This window comes from Andrena cerasifolii, chromosome 4 (assembly GCF_050908995.1).
Source record: "Andrena cerasifolii isolate SP2316 chromosome 4, iyAndCera1_principal, whole genome shotgun sequence".
NCBI classification, from domain to species: domain Eukaryota; kingdom Metazoa; phylum Arthropoda; class Insecta; order Hymenoptera; family Andrenidae; genus Andrena; species Andrena cerasifolii.
The window spans coordinates 721,973-748,590 of NC_135121.1; the positions used below are offsets into that span (position 1 = coordinate 721,973).

General features: G+C 43.5%; 2 protein-coding genes across 2 annotated transcripts in view; both read right to left on the reverse strand.

The window, feature by feature from the left end:
- Positions 1-8,102: 8,102 nt before the first annotated feature.
- LOC143368075 (uncharacterized) overlaps positions 8,103-26,618 on the reverse strand; it is a 153,843-nt gene continuing 135,327 nt past the window's right edge. Inside the window, exon 2 of the mRNA XM_076810449.1 lies at positions 8,103-8,625. Coding sequence (XP_076666564.1) covers positions 8,271-8,609 — 339 coding nt within the window. The 5' untranslated portion in view covers positions 8,610-8,625 and the 3' untranslated portion in view covers positions 8,103-8,270. The remainder of the gene's footprint in view (positions 8,626-26,618) is intronic.
- LOC143367917 (uncharacterized) lies at positions 15,134-16,606 on the reverse strand. Its single transcript, XM_076810186.1, has 3 exons — positions 16,324-16,606; positions 15,176-16,246; positions 15,134-15,143 (listed from the first exon to the last, which is right to left on the reverse strand). Exons 1-3 carry the CDS (start codon positions 16,578-16,580, stop codon positions 15,134-15,136), a joined length of 1,338 nt encoding a protein of 445 aa, XP_076666301.1. The 5' UTR covers positions 16,581-16,606.

Genomic DNA, 26,618 nt, shown 5'->3' on the forward strand with positions numbered 1-26,618 from the left:
CATTTTAGTAAAAAGAAAAGATTTAAAAAATTTAAAAAAAAAATTATACCCAAACTCTTCGCAATGACGAAAACTGTACTTCAATAACTGGCATTAGCACCATCCAAAGCGCGCCACGAGTTGGCGCATGCGCGGTCGGATTTACACTTTATTGTATGTGCGTCAGCATGTAGGGATGAGACCCTGCGGTTCGTCACTCCCGCAGTATTTTCTGACTCCAAACTCACTCTCCGATGCGTGTGTGTGTGAGAGCACGTGCGCGCGTTGTATATGTCTGTGTGTATTTGTGTGTGGTCTAATAATGTGTGTTGCCCCCTCTCCGCATGAGGACTTCCCTCAATCGGATGCACATGCTAATGCAGTTGCGGATTTGCCTTTGGGGAATGCTCTGCCAAATTTGGCGGAGAGCGTCTGCTAATTGTCCCAAATTTGCCAGGTTCGGGTACTGTTGTCGCAAACGTCGCCCAAGAATGTCCCAAACGTGCTCAATCGGATTCAGATCTGGGCTCACTGCTGAATGGCCAAGAACTGATATCCGATTTTGCCGCAGAAATCGTAGCGTATGGCGTGCTGTATGCGCCCTTGCATTATCCTGCATAAGGACGAAGCGGTTCCCCATACGTTGACGCAGGGGGAGTACAACGGGACGCAGAATCTCGTCCACGTACCGCGCAGCGGTCAGCCCACCAGGTGGGAGCACAATTAATGGGGTACGTGAGTACCGCGTTACCCCGGCCCAAACCATAACTAATCCACCATTGAACGCAACAACAGGCCTTGTATGGTTGGCATTATGGCGTTCACCACGACGACGCCAGACCCGAACCCGTTGATCATTCCCGTGGAGGCAAAATCGGGACTCGTCAGTAAAAAGGACATTTGCCCATTGTCGCTGGCCCCAGTGCACGTAATGGCGAGCGTATGCCAAACGCTGCCGTTGATGTGTGCGAGTGAGCAACGGGACTCGCACTGGACGCCTTGAACGCAAGCCAATGTCCCTCAATCGACGTCTGATAGTACTATTGGAGATCGGACGTGGCGGATTATGTCTGCGGTTCATAAATTGTCCTGCAATAACGCGTGCAGTGACGATTGGCTCCCGAAGAGCTTGTCGCGTAATCCTTCTATTCTCTCGAGAACTTATCGCACGTCTGCGCCCTTGCCCTGTTCTGCGAGAGTACAGTCCAGTCTCTCGAAATCGAGCATACAGACGGTTGACAACCGACGGACTAACACCAAAGGAATTGGCAACGTGTCGCTGGCTGTGGCCCTCTTCCAACAGAGTCACAAGCCGAGCGACTTCGAACTCAGTTAGGTGACGCCGGGGCATAACTCGATGCAAAAAAGGAAGTTCGCTAAAAGTCTAATGTTATGTCGCAAGGTGTAACGTGAGTAGCTGTGGCGCGGCGTCTCGTCTTGATGTGTTGGCGCATGCGCAGTGAGCGTAGGTCCGACCGCGCATGCGCCAACTTGTGGCGCGCTTTGGATGGTGCTAATGCCAGTTATTGAAGTACAGTTTTCGTCATTGCGAAGAGTTTGGGTATAATTTTTTTTTTAAATTTTTGAAATCTTTTCTTTTTACTAAAATGACGTTGAACTAAAAAAAAAAACGTGCAACAAGTGTTCAAAAGCCGCGAGAACAAAAGAAAGGGTTTTACAGAGAAACATAACGTAAAACAGGTGATCCTTCAATTTTTCAGACCGTATCGCATGTTTGACCATCGAGGACACACACACACACACACACACACACACACACACACACACACAGAGCATTAATTAGCATAACTACAAGAAAAAACACAAAAAACATATAATCGTAGTCCTAGGTAGTATTAATATTATTGTTATTGTTCTTGTTACTAAAGTTAAGTGTTATTAAATAATGAAAATAAAGAAATTACCATTTTGCACCTCTTGTTGATTTTCATTGCTGATATTGCTGAAAATATACTTTAAAATAAAATTTTACAAATTGTACTGCAAATATTTTAAATTACGAATAAAAATTCAGAGTAAGGTCATCAATAAACTCAAATAAATGTATTATAATAAAAGGCGCCATTTGACAAGTTCGCCTAGGGCGCAAAAAAGACTTGAGTCGGGCCTGTGTCAAGATTTTGCGAAGCGGTATTCGTGCTGACGGTAAGCGCTTGGGACCATCGCGCACGCTCGTCGCGCACGCAGTGTTCCATCTCGCTCCCCACTTCGGTCAGAAAGAAGCGAGAAACGAACACTCGGAATTAGAGCTCTGTTCATGATACAGGCTCAACGCCGGTCCCCGCCAGCGAGCCACTAACGAGGAAATACTGTATATTAGTTCATAATTAACACCTGTTAAGTCTCAACTAGTTGTAGGATGTTTAAAAAATCTGCGAACATATTGGCGTCATTAGTGTTGCCAAATGCAACTTTCAGCATAGCTATTAATGTTCAAAAAATGATGCATTCTTGCGCCATCTTCCAGAACCTTCAACAATTAGGCGATTTGTGGCTCGGCCCGCTGACTCATGTGGAGCAGCGATCAACACCCCTTCCCTCGACTCGCGATCGATGGAAGGGGAAGGCTCTTCCTTCCAGGAAAGGTAATCTATATGGAATATGAAGTATATTTTCGAAACATCTGATCCATAGATGAAGAGATGATTAGTCCATACTGATACATCCCTTCATTTGAGGTTTTATTAAAAACTGCAGCAGTGTTCATTTCCCTTGGTTTTGCACCACAGATATAGCAAACTTGAGTGGAATTTGCCTTTACTATGATATTGCATATGCTGCCCTCCATCATTGTAAAACGTACGTCAAAAATAATTACTATAGCGTCGTTGTTGCCAATAGTAGTAGAACTCAAATGTAATATGGCTTTTTTTAAATTATCGTATTCCTGTTCAACTAGAGCTGACAATTCTTTGGTAAATAGAAACTCAAGAGGTCTGCATAACAACGTAGATGAGGGAGTTTCATTTTCCCATATTATACATTTTTTATCATTATCCTCCATATGAATGGGTATCATAGCTTCGAAAAACATAAATTTGTCTGTTAAAGGAGGATCTGAAAACATTTGTTTGTACCGGCTATGCCCCGAACTTCCATCGAAGCCGCATTTCACTAAAAGTGTCAATGATTTAAAATTTCTGTGTGGTATTAATTCAAGAATCGATGAAGCTATCTGATTCAACAACCCTTGCATCTTTATTTCAGCACTAATTTCAGTGATTTTATATTCACTTGGTAAAAGTGATTCAGTAGTAGGGCAATGGGGATTCTAATTCAAATTTGAGTTTCAAGGTCATGGTCATGACCTTGAAACTCAAATTTGAAAATTTGTTTTTTGTCGGCGGGCTGGCGGCGGATGACGTCATAGAGATGGCGGAGTGGTGGGGGGTATCATCGAGGAGGAGGAGGAGGAACCGCGGGGTGACGGTGCGCTACTCTGGAGCGTGGTACAGACTGTCGGTAAGGAAGGTGCTACTCTGGAGCGTGGTACAACAGACTGTCGGTAAGGAAGGAAATATTAATTTTATGATATTAATATAAATGAAAAAACTTCTCGGGGCGACGGGGCTCGAACCCAAGACCTCCGCGGTACGAGTCAGCCGCCTAACCAACTCCCCCAAACGCCGTCTCTGACATTAGTCTTTTCCGAATGGTACATATAGCGAAACCAACGGAGCGTCACACACACACACACACACACACACACACACACACACACACACGCACGCACGCACGCACGCACGCACGCACGCACGCACGCACGCACGCACAACGTCGACGTATAATAATTTATTTTTATGAGAAATTTTATCAGAAATTGTTTCGAACGATGTCGGGAAAGATCGGCGTTTCTCGACACCGCGTCTTTAGAATACCATTGTAAAATAAAAAATTATTGTATTTATTAACTCGTTCTTATAAATAGCGGAATTATTGCATAAAAATAAAATAAAATTCTTTGCATATGTATAGAAATTATTATATTTATTAACTCGATCTAATAAAATAGTGGAATTATGTAAACTAAAATTGCTCACACATATAAGAATTATGCAGCGTCAACAAATCTTAAAAATTAGGCCGTGGGAGGAGGAACACGGGTAAATAAAATTGAGAAATAATATACGTTTAAGAAATATATATATTGTTACAAATAATAATATAGAATATAGAATATAGAATATAGAATATAGAATATAATAATAATAGAATATATAAAAAAAGAAGAATATAAAATACAATTAAATAATAATAAATATAAAAAAAAAGAATATAAATATAAATATAAAAAATATAGAATAAAAAAAAACATAAATATAAAAATATAGAATAAGAATAAGAATAAAACTAGTGCGGCGACCGCGGTGGTGAAGCCGGGGCTGCCGCAGCCTAACCGCCCTCGTGGGGCCCGCCGCATTCTCCTCGGCCAGCGCCGGTGCCTCATCCTCCACCACCCGCGCATTCATCATAAAATATAAATTCTAGAACACACAAAAAATTGATATTATATTTATACAAAACATATTAAATATCAAACGCAAAAAAAAAATGCAAAGTATTACATACTTGCAGCGGGGGTGAAGGTGGCGGCGACGGCGACGGTGATGGCTGCGGCGAGCCCCAATCCGGTGACCACACCCTCGGCGACGGGGGTGATGGCGGCGGCGATGGTCCAGCTTGTACCCTCGGGGGTGACGGTGGTGGCGAGTTCTGGAACATAGAAACCCACGATATATAATATTGGCACAACCGTCTGATTTTAATCTCACTCGGTATAAATGGTTAAACGTGATAAATGTCAAAAATATTGCGAAGTACATACCTCAGGATTCTCTCGGCTCTGCGCGGGATCGCACTCTGGAGCAATTCTGTTCAATCCCATTTTTTTTTATATAAAAATGTCGCTCGCAAAGCACTGTGACACCTTCGCGATTTGAATGCAACTGATCTCGATGCATCTCCTGGCTCTCGCACGTCAAAACCCCCTCCTATGATGAAATCGAGAAATGCATAGCTTTGCAAAGTAGGATGCCTTTGTTCTTCGCCATCTTCATCACAGGCCACCTGCATTTTCGCTGACCATCCTCCTCCATGTACTTATCTTCTTCTTCACTGACCGTCCTCTCTTTATTCACACGCATCTTCTTTCCCTTCTTCTTTGGGCACATCATTCGACTAGACCATACCACTCTGATCACGTATTGAACATGTATCGAACCACTTTGAACACCTATCATACCACTCTGAACATCTATCGAACATGTATTGAACATGTATCAAACGTGAATCGCATCACTTTGATCGCATATCAACCGTGTATCGAATCACTTTGAACACATAACGTACCACTTTGAACATCTATCGAACGGGTATCGAACATGTATCGAACCGCTTTGAACGTGTATTGAACGTCTATCGTACCACTTTGAACATCTATCGAACGGGTATCGAACGTCTACCATACCACTTTGAACATCTATCGTACCACTCGGAACATCTATCGAACGTCTATCAGACCACTTGAACATCTATCGAACGTCTATCAGACCACTTGAACATCTATCGAACGTCTATCATACCGCGTTGATCATGAATCGTACTACTACTTGTACATAATTACAACTATCGTCTTAATCTAGCGTACATGCAGAAGGTTGGAGGTTGAGGAGGGTGAAGAAAAAAACAGTTATGCATTAAAAATTGATTATATTTTATTTGTGTATTTCCCTCTGGCGTTTAGACCACCAGTTGAATATTTTAAATACATTTTGCATGGCACAGTGCTTTGCGTGTCTGCCACATCGCAGAGTATTAACTACGTTTAGCTTATTTAGGGATTTGATATCCTCGTAGTCAATGTCTAGCGTCTCGATGATCACGTCCGCTCTCGTATTTTCATCGAGGAAATCCATGAGCCAATCGCGTTTCTGCAGCCCCTTAACGTATACGACATGGGGTGTGTCATCTTCCTCGTCGATCGCATCGGCTACAGCTTTCATAATTAGCTGTTTAGCCATACTGTACGGAACGTCTCCATCTTCCCAACGTAGTCCATGATGTTTTGCCACCAACCACCGGATGCTCGATTTGTCGGATTTTGTAAGAAGATATTGTGGCATCGAACTCCCAAAAATATAGTGCGAGAGAATTGTTCCCTTTCGTAGGATAGCCACTTCCTTCGCGACAAATCTTCCATCGACGATGAACCCTTGCAGGTCAACGAATGTTGGTACGACCATTATCGATACAATTTAGAGGTCCGTTCGCTTCCAAGACAGACTGGAGAATGCAGTCTTTCTCGTAAAGCATCTCGATTTTCACGATGAAATTTTGTACGAATTTGGTACAGGAGAGGGCGGACAAGTAGCGCAGTAATTTAATTGATTTTGCGCACCACATTTGTCAGCGGATTGTATTCAACCACCCGATCGTGCAGAATCAGACAGTAGGCCGTAGTATTTGCAGGTACGTTTTCTTTACAATCAAATTCTATGCGCACGTCCACGGTGCTATTCTTGATCGACTCATTTTGTCGCGAGCAGTCAATCACCACGAGGGGGCCAAATTGCAAAAATTGGGCTACGGTGAATAATGCCTCGTTGCAACTATGTCCGTAATACGATTTACGAAAATGCGTATACATGTTAAATAAGATGGCGTGCCTATTCTTGTCAAAGTCCAAGTTCGTGTCATCGTACGGGTAAAATTCCGAGTTGAGAAAAAGTTTTACATTGGTCAATTTGCAGTGGTCAAATCGAGTAACATCTTCAGTCATCACATTCTTTCGAGCAGTCTGTAGAGCAAAGATAATGTATCGCGGCTTCTCCAACTGTGCAGCTGCCTTCACGGCCCACGAATGCTTGGTCGTGCTCTGTAAGAGAGGATACTCGTACAGATCCCACGAGCGAAAACTAATGCTCAGGTTTTGTCCTCTTTCCAAAGCATGTAGCAACGACAGCTTATTAACGTCGTTCAGCGTCACGTGAGGCATCCGCCATTGCACTTTAAGTAATTCAATTTCTGGTTCCAACGTCGGCGATCCTATTAGAGAATTGTTATCGTTGCGCGATCGTATTAAAATCAATTCGTGACGCGCATTAATAACCATGCGTTTGTAGTCCTCGCAAAATCCCAACAAATATTTGAGCGGGATGCAAAAATTGAAATGATTTTTCACTATTAGCTCATCGTGCCGTTTCAAGCCCCATCCCGCATTCTCCATATTTTTGTCTTCATCAGATGTCATCGATACATAGTTTTTAAGCGTGCTAGTTATTCCAACGTTTCTGTTGCGATCAATCTCCACACCATTCAGTTCATATCGAATCTCATCAAATATGAATGCCATGCAATTATTTCCCAACATCACCGGTGATACATCATTCGGCTTATTTATCGTCAATTTCCCCTCCAGGTAGAGGAAACGTTCACACGGTAATGTGTATAAATCCTGTTGCTGTATAGGTATTCTTATCTCATCGCTGTATCCAAACGTCGTGTTGACGTAAGGGTTGTATGTGTGAGTCTCAAGCTTGACGATGCGATCATCAAACGTCGGCTTCGCGCCAATGCTTAGAATGTCAGTCATTTTTCAACTTAATTGCGTACAATGAATCCCAGCGATTTCGAAAATGCAATGTTCGCAGCACTGAACCTCTTCTTTTTAGCGTAATCAGAGCTGTTGCAGTTGCAGTTGTTGTTGTTGTTGTTGTTGTTGTTGTTGTTGTTGTTGTTGTTGTTGTTGTTGTTGTTGCTGCAAACAATTTCGTTTGGAAGAAACGTGTTTCTGGAGTCGTTCAACACAAGCATCTCATACGACTGCACCACATGTATTATCATCGACGTCGTCGTACGTGCAGTCTGATGGTAATCTCTTCACCTCGAAAATCAAGCAACCGCCCGTCTTGAAACACAACACGTATCGTTAGATCCGAAATGACCTGTGCGGTGATTGGAAGGTAAATGATCTGCGCGGGCGTTTCCGATATCTTATATCCCGGCGGTACTCTGGGAGAAAATTCATGTATGGTATGTACGCGCTTCCCATTGCTGTACGCGCCAGCGGTCACGCTACATTCTACGCGAATAATGTTCACATTCATGATATTAATCGGATCGTCCGATTCGTGCCACTGTTCCGGTTCTAATACGCGATTCGTCGAGAATCCCAGTAACGATCCAATGTTATTGGGCTTTGTAAAGTCTACAATGAACGAGCAGTACAGCTCACTTTTCATGGTGTTGTTGTTGGGACGCAACACTATAGGTTACTCATCGCTGTCGCTACCATCGTTGGCATTGGTGCCATCGAGTTTTTGAGGATATCGCTCGAGTAATCGCTGTTTCAAATACTTGGCAATGGCGTCTAATTCGTATGAACCGTGGGGAATCGTAATGTATTCATGGCTGGTGTCGACGCTGCTGTTGGTCTCATAGTTTGTGGTGAAGTAGAATTTATCGTTGCTGGAGTCGATGTTGGGTATTGTATGGTAAGTTTCAAGGGTTGTTAGACCAAGCTCGTAATCATCATCGCTCAAATCTATGGGTGGAAAGTAGCTCACCGCGAGGGTGCTACTCTTGCCGGTTAGAGTGAATGTTAACGACATATTCCAAGCTGTACGACTGGACTCGTACTGAATCAAAGTGGTGAGAAGTCAATCCTTAAATTTGCGACCAATCGTTTGTAGAAAGCGTAGACATAGTTGACCACAATTGCTCTGATTGTACTCCTGATAAGGCGCGTGATTGTATTCGATTTTCACGACATCTTTATCCAGATATTGTACCAATTCCTTAGGCGGCCGAAGATTGCCAAAGCTGTCGAAGTATACAGCTCGACGCCCCCTCTTCGCATACGCCACCCAATGAGTCCCCGGTCCCTCGACATTATCCAAATTCACGATACCGCTCTCGTTTCGACGTACTCCTACGGCTCGTAGCGCGTTGCGCATAAAAACACCTCTAAAGAATGGAATACGCATACGTTTTGCCAACTCCCCCAATTGCGCATCTGTAGTTACGCCCTCGGGCATTTTTATTGTCTTTTCGGCGTTTTTTTTTCGATTCGATATTCCCTGTCCGCGCTTGTATGGTGCGAGATAAAGTCCGCGACCTTCCATTGAGCGATTATGACGTTGCAGTTCCTGCAGCTGATGTTGCGCCGCCTTATTATCGTTTACCGCCTTGGCGATCCCCACCGCTCTGCCGGCCAACGATTCTAGAACCCCTAGCAGCGGGAGAAATGGTAATATGCCACCTCGTTTTGCCACCAGAAGAATCCGCTTTTGCGATGCTCTCCTTACAGTCCTTTTGCGGGGTTTTGTTTTCATCCCCATTCCGATTTTCGTCTTAGCTTTCATAGCTGCCCAAACAGCTGTAGCAGCACCTCTTTCACCCAGAGTCGAGTCTCGCGCAACGATGCGTTTTCGCGCTTTGTCAGCGAGAACCTTATCTGCCGTGTGCCTTTCACCGAGGTCGTTGCTACGCGAATATGCAATATCGTGTTCGCGACACGCTGCGTCCAACGGATTGATGCCTCGATCGCCTCTAGCCAATCGTTTTGCCAGATGAGTTCCTGGACCACAAAACTGATATCCCGGAATATGTAATTCGATAGGTAACGCGTTTATCGCCCGATTTAACAGACCACAACCTTTCTTTACTCTCTTCGACGACATTCGCTGCAGTTTTTAATCAATGGTGCTGGACCGTCGATATGCGTTCGCTGCCAAGGGCGATTATAATGTTCCAAGCACCGACGATACTGCTGAACCTCAGAATCGACTTTAATATGCTTGGGGAGTCTGTCCCACAACTGATCGATGTGTCTGCCAAACTCTCGCAGTAGAATAATCTTTGATATATATTTCAACTGCTCAGCGGTTTGGTCTCGAATATCACAATTATCCGACAGGATCAGAAGCATTTTGAATAATGAGCTGTTTTGCTTCGGCGCGAGCCTATAAATAGAGCGCACCGCAGCTTCGACGTATCAAAATCATTTTTCGCAGTTCACGGAGAGGATGCGATTCGTGCGACAACCTGTGGCGATACGCGTGACTAATTTTGATGATAAATCGCAAATGATGTCTCCGAAAACGAGACGCAGACACGGTAGCATGCTACCAAACACTATACGCTGCCTCATTTGTGGCCCATCAAATTGTGGAAAGACCAACGTGCTGGTCAGCTTGTTGAAAAGTCCTCACGGCGTGTGCTTCGAGAACCTGTACGTGTATTCCAAGTCGTTGCAACAGCCAAAATATAAGTATTTGGAGAATTTATTGACTGCGATAGATGAAATTGGCTACTTTACATTTTCAAATAACAGTGACGTCATCCCACCGAGCGAATCGCTTCCGAATTCCATTTTTATCTTTGATGACGTGGCATGCGACAAGCAAGATACGATAAGGGAATACTTTGCAATGGGACGCCACTCGAACGTCGACTGCTTCTATCTCTGTCAGACGTATGCAAAGATTCCCAAACATCTTATACGCGACAATGCGAATCTGTTGATACTGTTTAAGCAGGATGGTACCAACTTGAAACATGTGTACAACGATCATGTAAACACTGATATGTCTTACGAGGATTTCTGCGCTTTGTGTCGTAATTGTTGGCAGCGGGAGTATGGTTTCATGGTGATAGATAAAGATAGCGCGATGTCCAATGGGCGTTATAGAAAGGGATTTAACGAGTTTGCGCTACCGTGAGATGCTCAATCGTCGTCAACACATCGGTGGGAAAGCAACGTCTGCGATACAATGATGATTAGTAGTCAGGAGATTAAGGATCGCGAGAGAATAGCGATGGAAATTGCAAAAACCAGCGAATCCATTCGCAGGAAACATCAGTCTTTGAAGACTGACAAGATGGATGAAGATATCGCGCTGGAAAGATACTTTAAAGCTAGTACCGGGCCCTTAAAACATATTGTGGAAAATACTGCTGAGACAGAAGCTGACATATCACCTGCGACGAGTATGAGCATTGAAACATTAACGCCTAAAACAAAAATCCGGCCGAAATGGAACGCATCGCGTAAAAGAAATAGTAAACAGTCATACATGTCATTGGAAAATTCGCTCGTAACCTCCACACCAGTTCAATCGAAGCGGAAACGGTTGAATGTCGCATCAAACGATTCCACGGTTCCTCCTGCGTCAATAAATACATTTCCCAATGTACAGTAGCTCACAACCAATGATGAAGAAGACGTGTATGAAACTTCTGCCGATGAGTCGCTTGCAGCATCTATTAGAGAGCAACTCCAAACATCCGAGGGGCAAGAAACGTTTCGCAACCATTTCGGTCCGCTGGGACAAAAATACATGAGCGCAATCCTAATTGGAGATAGGGATACGACCATAGATTATGTGTACGGTGTACACTTTGGTGGTAGTGGAATGATGCTGGGGGATAAGGTTTTCGATATGGACAAGGATGATAATATAATCATAGACGGTGTAAGATATGGAGGAACGCCTGGTCTGTACGAACTGATTTTCAAGAGAATTCCCGATGATGCTATATACACAGATGCTGATAAACAAAAATACAAAAGTATACTGCTGATGACGAATGCTCACAGACGTGGTCATAACGCACAAAACCCCATATTGGGTAACAAGGGATACAAGTACAAACATGTAATTGCGCCACTACTACCCCGTGTATTGACCAGTAAAGCGGGGAAAGGTCTAAGGACATGGTGGTAAACGATAACAAGATCGATTATGTGCACTGGGATGATCCCAACGAGCTGGTGGATCGATTGCGTTTGCTGGAAGCGTCGCGTCAGGCGGGTAACAACTCGCACCACAACGAAATTCTATCGATTATCGAGGAACTCCGCGAGGCAGGCCTCATTATAAATTAAACCGCACGCCGATGATGTGCACTGTATGCGTCGAGATGCCGATCAAATTTGGGGTATCGCTCGAGAAGAGTGGAGCAGCTACAATGGACTATTACAATGGAGCGGCATGCTTCGATTATATGCGTGATAACGCTCTTTGCGTGACCGGTGCCGACTTTGATGCAAAATCGCGCAAGATACGACGCGTAGCTCAGCCGGTGGCCGACACAGATGCCGTTAATAAACTATATGTGGAAAAGAGCATTAAACTTTTGAGAGAGCAGCAGGAAGAATTAGAGATGAAGCTGGTCGCGTTTCAGAGAGATATGCTGACGTTGCAAAACAGCGTTCAAAAGATATCGCAAGCATTGAATCCTATCCCGCAGCAACAATGCGAAGGAGAATCATGCGAGACGGTTGAACTTGTCAAGAATTTCCTTGGGGCGGTGGAGAGCACATAATGCACGTACACGATAATTATCGCATCATTCGTGGCAAAGATACATCTGCGATCAAACATGCAGCCATTTAAGAAATCCATGAGTGAAGAAAACTATGGCCACAAGAAGCTACAACTTGTGGAGGAATTGCACGCTCCAGCTCGAAGACATTTTCCTCGGAGGCGCGTCATAGTGTGTGGATACGACGATCTGTGGCAAGCTGACATTGTAGAAATGCGTCCATACTCGCGATTCAACCAGGGTCACCACTACATACTCACCGTCATCGATGTGTTGAGCAAGTATGCATGGGCGTTGCCGCTCAAGACTAAAAGTGGCGCTGAGGTGACTAAAGCGTTTGCAAAGATATTTAGAGATCGATATCCGAAAAATTTGCAAACCGATCAAGGAAAAGAATTTTACAACACCGATGTGCAGAAACTCTTGAAGAAGCATGACATTAATCATTATTCAACGTATTCGGTGATGAAGGCCTCCGTCGTAGAACGTTTCAATCGAACTTTGAAGAACAATATGTGGAAACTGTTTACGCTGAATGGAACCTATAGATGGACCGATTCGCTACCGCGTCTACTTGCAGAGTATAACGCGCGAAAACATAGAACCATCGGAATGCGTCCTTGCGATGTTACCCCTGCGATCGCCGACAAGCTGCTAGCCACCGTATACAGCAACCTAAAGATCGCTGCTCCAGCGAGATTCGAGTTGGGCGAGTTTGTGCGCGTGAGCAAATTTAAAACCATCTTCGATAAAGGCTATACGCCGAATTGGACAACGGAGGTGTTCGAGATAGCCAAAGTACAGACAACTAATCCCGCGACGTATCTGCTCGTCGATTCCTGTGGAAAACCCGTTGCCGGAGGATTCTATGAACACGAGCTGCAACGCGTCACCGATCCTGATGTGTATCTAGTGGAAAAAGTGCTGCGTAGAAAGGGGGATAAGGTATATGTCAAGTGGTTGGGGTTTGATAAATCACACAATTCTTGGATAAATAAAAATAATGTATTGTAAAATAATAATAATAATAATAATACATGGTTCAATATATACAATGTTATACATATGTGTACAATTTATTTAACATTTTGCTGCCGGCGCCGTCGAAAATATCATTCAAAGGCAAATGCCAGCAGTTCGCAATCAACAAGAGATTTATCATCGAAATATTCACTATCACGTATAGCTTTAACAGCGCAGCACGAGTCTAAAGTTTCATCGACGACATCGCACCGCTATAACACGCTCGCAAATTTGAAAACTTCGTCTCAACATGATGTGTAGTTTCATCAAGTTCAAATTTCTTTTTTATAATATTTTTATAATGGAATTTTACAACGGAATTTTATAATGTCCCCAGGGCAGAGTGTCGGTCGAATCGGGTACGATATACCGCTTGTCGTCGTATGGACTTAGAGCGATTTTGGATTCTGAAATGGTGTACACTTTATGCAATTTAGACCGTATGCATGATTGTCTGCGAACCATTTCGATCTCCTTTTGCAAACACTGCGCGTAGTCGTCGAAAGTTATCGTTCTGGCTATGACGTTGGTCTTGACGCCTTTCGCTTTTTTCGTATCTTTTTTACCGTCTACGCGAAGTGCATACATTTTCGCTCTAAGACCTACGAATTCGGTCATTATCATCCCATTATTTTCGTCCTTCATCAGCCCCGGAACCTTCTTATTTAAGCGCGGCATATTATATGTATTGTCAGTAGGATAATCGCTTGTGTCGAATCTATCGATATTGCGTTTCATGGACTCGTAGATATCATCGCATCGAATGTGATAGATGAGGCTATCAGTGTCTGTGTATAGAATTTTACATTTTTGGCCATATAGTGGAGACATGTACTCGTGATGAAATTCGTACAAACAAATTTTTTATATGTCTAGAATGCACATACCCACATATATCGGTTTGTTGAATTTCACCTCGAGTTTTCGCAATTCAACAGCTATTAAATTTTCCGAAAAAACACTTCTGCTGTGGAAATTCGGTTTCGCGATCATTGCCTCCGCGCCATATCGCCCTTCCCAATGTGTTAAAAGTTTTACGTCCACCTGATTTCGCACATTTTCCATAGTTTTACCGAATACTGCGTTGTTCATCAATTTGTACAAATTTTTTTCAAAGTCGTTTGTCGCGCATGTTCTAAACCGTGTATTGAGTTCGATGTAATCGCGGAGCCAGGGAGATTGAGCGAATTGAAGCTCGCGGTGTATCTTTGTAATACGAAGACCGTGACTCGTGCACTGCTGCAGGTTGCGATAATGGATAACGTAACGCTGCTTATCGTATACCGTCGCGAGTAACTTGTCCTGTCTGCTGCCAGGTGGTTTGGCACGCGTCGGGCAGAACGGTAGATCGGCGTGAGCGTCGTGCAGACGTTGTGGATATTCCAGATCTACCTCGAGAATGTATCCCGTGGGCGAATCGACAGCGATCGAAGACACGTCAAAATTTGCGACATCTTCGACCCATTGAAATTTGGCGTATGGTAGGGGCTGGCACATTGCCCATCCGTACAAATTGTTCACGTCAAAGTACATCAAGTACGATGACTGTTCCGATGGGTTGTAAGATGACATGTACTTGTTATTGGCGTGTGCGTATCTTCCGGAACATTGGCTTAAACCGCCACGTATACCGCGTTCGATAAACATGATCATATCAATGTCTGTGAGCAATTCGAATGTAATTTTGGTATGTTTTAGCATGGCATCCCACGTAAAGCCAGGTAAAGTATAATAATGCGCTGAATCTAATCCGTAACTCTTGATACAACTTTCGCGAAAATTTTCAAAAATATCTGCCAATAACAAGACATCTGTTTTCAAATACAAGTCCCTGTATTCGCCCAAAGTTCTAATCCCGAAACGCTGCCAGACAATCTCGGCGTGCGCGTAATCGCTCTTGGATACAGTCTCACCCGTTAACGAACTGTAGAATGACTCGCGCGGTGGTAAGCATGGATCCTGCAGCTTGTTCGCGCAATCAAGGTATTCGTATGGAAATACACCCTTTCGCGTCAATAAATTGAAATCTTCGATGGATAATGTTTCAAATTCGGATCGTAAAATTTTTAATTTATCCGCGCTAAGAAAAGATGCTAATTTGTCGAGACTGGTATTGAGAAATTTGTACGAATCGATGAATCGCAATTTAATATATTTTCGCGAGTCTGAGTCAGCCGTATCTTCAACATTTTTTATGAATGAAATGTACTTTTCTTTCGTTATGGGCAATACGTCAACGCTGCCTTCGAAAGCGGTAGCTATTTCCTCGATAATGAAATGCGAATCGTAGCCGGATAAATTATGGAAAACTATGGGGATGTAAAACGCATTTTTATAATTTAAATTGCACTCCGAATGTGCTGGGCCTCTAAAGCGTCCGGATAGATGGCAATGATCGCGAACTCGTACATCTTCAGCCTTGAATGGTTCTTCGCAAATATGACAGTGTGTTACTTCGCGAAATGTCGCCCATTGTTCGGGAGTTAAATCAAGCATGGGAACATTGTTGGTCAGAATGGGTTTGGCGAAGTTTGCAAAATTTTCCAGTTCGTTGACGAACCATGAAACACAATCCGCGTCGCGGCGACATCGATACGTCGACAGTGATGTATCGTACGAGCAATGCATATAATATGCAATGCTGTGCACTTTATGGTGTTGATACGCGCGCAATTTACTATCCATTTCACCCATTCGGTGATTGTCCTCTGTTTTTTCAATGATGCACTCAAGATCGGCGTACACCACGAAGGGGAGCCGCTCCTTCATACAGTGGTTGCTGAATTTGAGCAGATTGTTTCCTACGCTGGGCAACAGGATGGCGCAATCATTCATTTGCCCGCAGTCCAGCGAATGGGCCTCCAACTTCTCGGCAGATCCAAAGTAGTGCATGCATCTGCAAAAAATCAAAAATTTTTTTATTTAATTTTTTTCAACGATATTTTTCAACGTTTCATAAGTTTATGTACATACCGATCGCAGATGAATTTTTTTTCTCTGTGCCTGCTCAACTGCATGCTCACCAGTCGGGATAAGTCCTTGATCAGCACAAAGTGCCCTACATCGCCGTGCTCATGATTCGGCGTGTAGAGCAGATTGACGTGTCGATCCCTCTTTTGGCTGGTGAGACGCAGCGGAAAGACCGTCGATCCTTTCTCCATCCCGAAGGTGTACACGTTGACGGAGATGCCGTTCTGCCGCTCAAACTTCCCAAGCTGCTCTAGGGACATTGGAAACTCAATGTCTTGGAGATTTAGCACCAATGTATAATGTGGATACGAACTTGGTCGATGAGGGTTTCTTTCGGCGGGATGGAGAGCTGCGACCACTGCTCGCGCGAAGCAGGCGTTATCCTCGGATCGCACGCTAATTGTCGCTTTCTTCATCAATATTTCCCGTGGCAACTTGAAGTGGCACCCTGCGCGCAGCGGATTGTACTTATTAACGTTGACGGTTAGGTTGAGAATCCTCATCAATGCCCATCCACTATCGCGTTCCTGAAACTCTTCCAACGATGCCAGGGTGGGTTCGATGACGCATCGTTGGTACCACTCCTGTAGATCACATGTACCGAAGAGTTCGCAGTTCCGGGTATTGATGCTTTTGCAAGCATGTTTGTCCCCCGCCATAAATTCGCCGTTGAACACAGTGTTCACTTTGAGGTTCTGATGTTTCCTCAAGGCGCCTCGTACATACTCCAGCACAATGGTCCCCGCATCCTCGAGGAAGTTGCGCGGCTCGATATAGTTCGAATTTAACACTGCACCAGTTAATACGCGGGTATCGAACGCAGTGCCTATTTCGCGCCACAAAAGTCCTGTGTTCGAATGTCCAGCACCTTCATGCACGAAACGTCCGCGCAACGAATATTTTAGTCCTTCGAGATGAGCGATTCGAGCAACCAGCGATTGCTGAACACCGATCGATAATCGCGGGCGTTTCACTCGGCTGTGTTCTTCCAACGATTCGATGCACTCGTTGCACCGTTCTTCCCACGCGAGGTATTCTTCCTGTGAAATCAATCGCGCAGATTGATCCAACAATTGGCGTTCTACTTGTGCGAATTCTCCCATGGTTGTAAATGAAATATGTCTTTTCCTCGCAACACGTTGCAACGATTTGAGGCTTTGTGCAGTTTAGAGTGCGCTTTTTAAGACTGATACCATGGTTTGGTATCTCTGTCTAACTCTTTTGGCGTACCCCCTCCCTCGAATGCACCGCGTGCAAAAACGACGATCCGTCCCAGCATGGTTCTGTGCGGTTTCTACCGATACAGCATAATTCTTTCTATGATTCGCGCGTATGACGAATTAGCGCGCAAAATCATCCGACACAGTTTCTGCTGACGCCGCATAATTCTAAGATTCGGCGCTTTCACAGATATTATATTACATTCAACACGTGTCGAGACTTTTATCCTTGAAGGTGGGGCTCAAATTACATACAATCGCGCGATATGCTGCGATGTTAAGATTGGAAAACATTATGGAAAAATTGGTAGCTTTAAAATAAAATGCTGTGGTGGGGGAGGCAATTGCTCCTCTATTTAAGCCGAGCTCTTGGACGCTATTCCATCAATCGCTCAGTAGCCTCAGTGACTTTGACGGAACAGACGGTACTCCGTAAAAAATATAGTGCACATCAAAATGTACAAACACAGCTTAAACGATTCATCCTGCGCAGCCGGCAACGATGGTGGGTTTCCAAATAAATGTGAACAACAGCAGCAACAACTACATCATCATCAACAATCCAATATGAGGTATGTACACGTTACTATACACTTTTCATTTACTTCATTCACTGTAAACGCAAACGACCGAAGTATCAATTTCATGTACTTGTTTCTTACAGTTCTGGATCCGTATCGCTAAAAACGATGAAAACATCGAAACCATCAATCGTACGGATCCTGGGGCGTGATTATCCACTGACTGCAACAGCTTATAAACGTCTAACTATAGGAATTCGCATTGGTATGGATTTGTGTCACGTTGAGATCGCCATAGCCGACAATAAAGGTAGCGAGTTAAGCTTTTCAATGTCTACGTGGAAGCTCCTGCTACAAAACGAGGTGGACATACTCCAACGATTACGCAGCAACGCAACATCGCCCCAAACTCACATTATAATTGATCATTTACGACTAGAGTTCACGCGTATGCATGATGATCAACTTATTAAAATCACCGATAATCGCGTTGTCATATATATGACTGAAGCCACGATGTGTAAATTATTCGCGTACAATCATTGCATTGAACATATGTATACGTGGCTAACTGAAAATATGTACTCTGTAAGCAGTAAATATGCCACTTTCGTAGACGTTCTACGTAGCGCTACCGCGCCAACAGATTATGTAAAATTAATTTCTGAAAGCGAACACTTCGAACAGCATTCATTGATTGATTGTGAATTGTTAGCATGTGCAATCAATTATATTGTGCATGATGCTCGTAGTAAAAAATGTTAAATTATATTCTTTTATGATTTGTAACAATATATATATATATACAGGGTGTCCCACTAAGGAGTGGACAGCGCGATATCTCTTAAAGTATTGTCGATAAAAATATAAAAAAAATAGGGAATTGCATGGTTCGAGGGGGCCCATTTATTAGCGCGAACGAATTTTGTTTTCGATTATTATTTTAAAAGATACGATGGTCAAGTTCGGTTTTTCAAATGGAACTATTTTTTTTGAACACCTGAGTTGATAGTGCGTTCCAAGACAAATTCAATAAGCTTTAATGTATACACTTTATTTCCACTGGTTTTTAAGATATTGCGCTTGCAAATTTACTGATTTTCACTGCAAGAAACCCCTCTGGAATGGCAAAAACCGGGGGCGGTCTTACTGGCCCCACGGGTGGCACTGCCTGTTGAAATGGATACTTACCTGCCAAAGGTCTACGCCAGAAATGGCAGGCCCAAAGGCTGGACAATTCTTTTCCGTCAGAAATGCTACTTAGGTAGGTACATCTGCGGTATCGAGAAGCGCATCGTTACTTTTATTTCGCACTTGCTTCTACGCTCGGATGGCCGGTTCTTTTGTGAGGGATGCAAATCCGATTGGTTCTGATACAATCTGCTCCCTATGGTTGAAATTTAGTCTAGCAACTTTCACTCCTCCTAACTTAACCAATCCAACTTGCATCCCTCCCAAAAGAACCGGCCATCCGAGCGTAGAAGCAAGTGCGAAATAAAAGTAACGGTGCGCTTCTCGATACCGCAGATGTACCTACCTAAGTAGCATTTCTAACGGAAAAGAATTGTCCAGCCCTTGGGCCTGCCGTTTCTGGCGTAGACCTTTGGCAGGTAAGTATCCATTTCAACAGGCAGTGCCACCCGTGGGGCCAGTAAGACCGCCCCCGGTTTTTGCCATTCCAGAGGGGTTTCTTGCAGTGAAAATCAGTAAATTTGCAAGCGCAATATCTTAAAAACCAGTGGAAATAAAGTGTATACATTAAAGCTTATTGAATTTGTCTTGGAACGCACTATCAACTCAGGTGTTCAAAAAAAATAGTTCCATTTGAAAAACCGAACTTGACCATCGTATCTTTTAAAATAATAATCGAAAACAAAATTCGTTCGCGCTAATAAATGGGCCCCCTCGAACCATGCAATTCCCTATTTTTTTTATATTTTTATCGACAATACTTTAAGAGATATCGCGCTGTCCACTCCTTAGTGGGACACCCTGTATATATATATATATATATATATATATATATATATATCTTAAACGTATATGATTTGTACCATTTCATTCATCCATCATCCTCCCCGTCATCTAATTTTAAGATTCTGCGTTTCTGTGTTACATTTCATTCTTCGCGCTGCCAAGTGACATCACCCTGCGCGGCCGTTCCAGAGGATTCGAATTACGCGAGATCGCGCGATACGCAGCGACGTTAAATCGGAACGCTTTGAAATACAGTTAGCTTTAGAATGCATGCGATTCTATCCCCTATGTAGTGGTGTCTCTTTCCCTCCTAGAATTTTAACTTTAAAGTAATGCTCCTCTCTTTCCCTCGAAGACGCGGTGTCGAGAAACGCCGATCTTTCCCGACATCGTTCGAAACAATTTCTGATAAAATTTCTCATAAAAATAAATTATTATACGCCGACGTTGTGTGTGTGTGTGTGTGTGTGTGTGTGCGTGCGTGCGTGCGTGCGTGCGTGCGTGTGTGTGTGTGTGTGTGTCACATATGTGACGCTCCGTGGGTTTCGCTATATGTACCATTCGGAAAAGACTAATGTCAGAGACGGCGTTTGGGGGAGTTGGTTAGGCGGCTGACTCGTACCGCGGAGGTCTTGGGTTCGAGCCCCGTCGCCCCGAGAAGTTTTTTCATTTATATTAATATCATAAAATTAATATTTCCTTCCTTACCGACAGTCTGTTGTACCACGCTCCAGAGTAGCGCACCGTCACCCCGCGGTTCCTCCTCCTCCTCCTCGATGATACCCCCCACCACTCCGACATCTCTATGACGTCATCCGCCGCCAGCCCGCCGACAAAAAACAAATTTGAATTAGAATCCCCATTGCCCTACTACTTGATTCCTTATACTCTTTTATCTTCAAATAAGAAGGAAAACTCTCTAGCTGTGATAAATTCATTTTTCGACGTAAAAGTTTATACTGTCTTACTGACAATAATTACTAGACATGAAGCTAATGCCTCAATCATTGAAAAACTTTTATTATTATGTGTTAATCTATTTGATAACTGAGCAGCAAATTGCAGTTCTTCACCTGATTGTGTTTGAAGTTAGCGACTTTATGTCTTTTATATTTTGGAGTATATTGTGTGAAATCTTTAAGCGGTCTTCCTTTTTTCGATGTGACATTGTGTATAATTAGGTGAGGCTTTTATTGATAGAGACAGGATCTTTATATTCTACGTTTCGAATTGCAATGTAACATAATATTAGACTAAGAGAATACAATGACTGTGGGTCTCATACCACGAGAGAGCAACATTTATAGGTTTTGAGAACTATCGATTCAGGATCGATTAACTCTCCAGGATCGATAATCACACGAGCCTGGTCGATGATCCCTTAAGGAGACATGTATATAGTACATGGATTAGAAGTGTTGAAAGACGTACATTATGATACATTGCTTGGTCCAGCCTGATTTAAATTTATATAATCAATTACACGTTCATTTATAGTAATTTTCATTGCAAGCCATATGGCATGATGTTCATAAACTCTGTCATACATTCTATTGCAACTTTCGTATTTTTCTTTTATTTAACAATGAACAAATTTTCATATGCTTGTCTTAACCCAATTAGGTGTGTCAGTAAAATTCAAATCTTGTTCAATGAAACTTAATAAAGCAATAATTTTATTGGAAATGGCATTTTTCCATATTTCGAAACATTTACCATACGTGTTAGAGTGACACTACTCTACAGGGTGTCCCACCTAAAACTGGACGATATCTCCTAAAGTATTGGAGATAAATTTTTTTTAAAAATATGTAATTGAATGGTTCGAGAGGGCCAATATATTAGCCGAGACGATTTATTATTATTATTATTTTAAAAGATATGATGGTCAAGTTCGTTTTTTTTTCAAATGGAACTATTTTTTTTTTTTGAACACCTGAGTTGATAGTGCGTTTCAAGACAAATTCAATAAGCTTTAATGTATACACTTTATTTCCACTGGTTTTTAAGATATTGCGCTTACAAAATTACTGATTTTCACTGGAAGAAAACCGTCTGGAATAGCAAGGACCGGGGTGGGTCTTACTGGCGCCACGGGTGGCATTGCCTGTTGAAACTGATACCTACCTGCCAAAGGTCTACGACAGGGTTCGCAGGCCCAAAAGCTGGACAATTCTTTTCCGTCAGAAATGCTACTTAGGTAGGTACATCTGCGGTATCGAGAAGCGCACCGTTACTTTTATTTCGCACTTGCATCTACGCTCGGATGGCCGGTTCTTTTGGGAGGGATGTAAGTTGGATTGGTTAGGTAAGGGCTAGTGAAAGTAGCTAGACTAAATTTCAACCATAGGGAGCAGATTGTATCCCTGACAAACGACTGCTCTCTTGAAGAGGCCCTCTTCACAGCAATACCTCCTCCCCAATGCCCACCTTCTCTCGCACGGAATACGTCAACGTATGCTTTTGTTTTGATATCGAAGTTCGTGTTTATACCCCTTTTCTTCCTGTGTCTCTCCACGAGGAGTATTGCCGGTGGATTGTAGGAGCGTAGATGTCTGGACGCCAGTTGTTGAATTCTGGAGACGATAGAAACACTTTCTTACAAAACACACATGTACTGTAATTAAAGTAAATCGTATTCCTCTCGGGCAGGAGTTGCCCTACGCCCGTCAAGGAGATGCGGCTTGGTACCCCGTGGCGAGGGCTGCCCTTCGCAGTGCCTCACCCAATTTTTATGGTTTTTTCCGGAAAAAGGTACGAATCCTGGGCCGAACGTAACGAATTGGTGTCAGGCCCCCGCAGTCGAGGGTGAAATATCCATTACAGCGTATTAAGAAATTATTTTCTTCATCGTGTGGATGGGGACAGTGATGACAATGTATTCCTGGCGTTCGGTCGATTAAAATCATACCAAATTTCAAGTAAATCGGACTATTTTTAACCAAGTCAAGTCAACTTGAAATGATATAAATCGATTTTCCATGGAAGTTCCTCATTATGGTCCGAATTACGTCGTTCTTGGTGTCAGTTCCTTCGGCGAAACATAAGGAATCGATGTTTGTCGTTTTCGCAAAGATCTGATAAGAAATGCGCGAGTCGAAGATTGCTCAGTTCTTACTAAGCACTCGAACCCCTTCGCGGGTCGAAAGCCATAAAATTCGGGTGAGGCACTGTGAAGGGCAGCCCTCGCCACGGGGTACCAAGCCGCATCTCCTTGACGGGCGTAGGGCAACTCCTGCCCGAGAGGAATACGATTTACTTTAATTACAGTACATGTGTGTTTTGTAATAAAGTTTTTCTATCGTCTCCAGAATTCAACAACTGGCGTCCAGACATCTACGCTCCTACAATCCACCGGCAATACTCCTCGTGGAGAGACACAGGAAGAAAAGGGGTATAAACACGAACTTCGATATCAAAACAAAAGCATACGTTGACGTATTCCGTGCGAGAGAAGGTGGGCATTGGGGAGGAGGTATTGCTGTGAAGAGGGCCTCTTCAAGAGAGCAGTCGTTTGTCAGGGATACAATCTGCTCCCTATGGTTGAAATTTAGTCTAGCTACTTTCACTCGCCCTTACCTAACCAATCCAACTTACATCCCTCCCAAAAGAACCGGCCATCCGAGCGTAGATGCAAGTGCGAAATAAAAGTACCGGTGCGCTTCTCGATACCGCAGATGTACCTACCTAAGTAGCATTTCTGACGGAAAAGAATTGTCCAGCTTTTGGGCCTGCGAACCCTGTCGTAGACCTTTGGCAGGTAGGTATCAGTTTCAACAGGCAATGCCACCCGTGGCGCCAGTAAGACCCACCCCGGTCCTTGCTATTCCAGACGGTTTTCTTCCAGTGAAAATCAGTAATTTTGCAAGCGCAATATCTTAAAAACCAGTGGAAATAAAGTGTATACATTAAAGCTTATTGAATTTGTCTTGAAACGCACTATCAACACAGGTGTTCAAAAAAAAAATAGTTCCATTTGAAAAAACGAACTTGACCATCATATCTTTTAAAATAATAATAATAATAAATCGTCTCGGCTAATAAATTGGCCCTCTCGAACCATTCAATTACATATTTTTAAAAAAAATTTATCTCCAATACTTTAGGAGATATCGCGCTGTCCAGTCTTAGGTGGGACACCCTGTATAATAAAAGTTAATTTGTGAAACACAGCTTTTTTCAATTTGAAGTCAGATATTAGTTCGTTTAGTCAATAATACATTACCATTCATCGACTGACCACCACTCATATTGTTGTTTTCTTCTACATTTTCTTTTACTTGTAAACACAGGTTCAACAGTAAGTCTATACAACTATAATACTACAATAATACTATGGAAACTAACTATGGAAATTAACTATTCCAAATTAATAGTTTAATAATAACAATTAATAATAATAAAAACTTTAATCATATTACAGACTATAACTCTATGTATAACACTATATATTAACTTAGAAAACTCGTGAAACTATTCAGCTGTGTATTGCCTGTGACTGCTCTTGCAGAACTGAAAACAGCATCCACGGTGAACGAATGCCTATGCATTGTATAAACAAAATTTGAGAGCAACTGAATGTTTAGACTCACCGTCTTATCGCTTGACGAAACCGCACGAGTGGACCCTACGCTACACGCCGGGTTGGGCGTAGCACGCGCCTGAGCGGTGAACGTTTTAATGATTTCGGCTATTTTTTCCTTTTCGGGCAAATTCAGGCAGTTGAAATTGACGTTAATATAAAGTTTAATGTTCCCTCAATTAATATACAAAAAATCACGAAGGTACTTTTCGATACTTTTTGTAAAACTCAAGTCAAAGATGATAAACATTTAACATAAAAAATTGGGACAAATTGTTGATATTGCAAAAAAGTTTTTCGGCAGCTGGGAAGGTCATATAATACTAAACATAACTTATAAAAATCAAATTAATCAGATAAACATTCGACGAATAGCACGTGTTTAAAGAAACGCACCGAAAATTGGAATAAATTTCAAGCATCATTTTTGACAACAAATTGGTAAATTCAACAAAAATTATGGGTAACATTAAAACCCACGTTCCTTTATTAACATTTTAAGATACAAGAATTTGTGGAACAAACACTTTAGATTCTTGACTTTTTAGCATTACGCGAAACACTGAGCACTGGTCCGAGAGGGCGGATAAGGCAACGCATAAAACTCTGACGGCACCAAGGTGCGTCTAGGTATGGATCGCCCGCCCCCGATGAAGACCATGCGAAAAACGGGGTAGAATCCTGGTAGGTTTAATGCGTACCATGAGGAGGCGGGCATCCAAAGCCACTTTCTCCCCTCGAGGAGGCTCGTCTTCCCCGGCCGTGCGGGGAAGTTCGGTGCGGCTATCGCGGCCGAGTGGCCAGTTTTTCCTACCCTGGCAGATGCATGGAGGCCCCCCTTCCCGAGCCGTCGCAGGAAGAAGGGGGTGGAGCGGTCGCTGGAACGGAAGGTGCGGTCAGCCCTGGGGGAACACTCGCCTCCGGAATGTTTGTACACTCACTGACTGAATGGTCCGAGTGGCGCCTGGGACCCACGGCACGTGCCGTTATGCTCCCCCCGCCCAAATCGATACTAAATGACTAAATGACTACATATTGGTTCGGGAGATCGTTGATTCAAAATTATTATTTCACTCCGATGGGGAAAAAATGTTTTGTTACGTCCCGAAGGGACTTCCTGTAAATCACCCCGAGCGGTTGGAATGATTTACCGGGTTCTTGCTCTATCGAAGGGCTAAGGCCCACCTTGACTATACTTACCGGGAATATGGAAGGTGATAAGGGGTTGAAAGAATAAAGTACAGGGGATATAAGGGAGAAACGATAAGGATAAATATATTGTTACATAAATAAGATTATCCTACCTCGAGACAGCGCTTCGTCTCAGCTGTCGCTCGCTGTGTCGCTCGGGTGTCGCGCGGCACGCTTGCCGTCTCGCGTTTCGGTCGCTCGCAGTGTCGCTGACCCAGGGGTAGATCGTGGTCGCTCGCTGTGCTCTCGGATGTCGGTGGCCTAGTGCCCGTCGTACCGCACTGTCTCTAAACGTTGTATTTCTACGCGGTCCTACGTCGGTCTCGATTGACGCGCAAGGGCTCTCCCGGCGAGGCCGTTTCCAGTATGTCGGACGGAGTTAACCTTCTTACGAATTACGATCGGCCGAGCGCGCTTTGTGGAATCTACGCGGAGACGTGGTCGCGGTATCTAGACGGTCCTCTCGTCCGTCGTGACTTCCTAGCTCGAGCTCTCGAATAAGAATCCTGTTTTCGCGGCTCTCGATCGCGGGCCGAACCTCGAACGATCCCCACGAATGGGGAAAACTGAGCGCGGTCGTTGTCCCTATCGCTGCTGCCACGGGCTCAGCACCACGCGATTGCTACACGCGAGGCGATTCCGCTGAATCGCCTTTGCGAAACAAAAGCGACGCGTGGACAGCAAGCACGGGATGGACCTGAAGGACCCATGTAACAGTCTGCTTGCTACATATTGGTTTGGAAAAATTTTTCGGTGCTGGGTCACGTCTGAAGGTCATCACTTCCCTCGGTTAGGTCTGAAAAAATT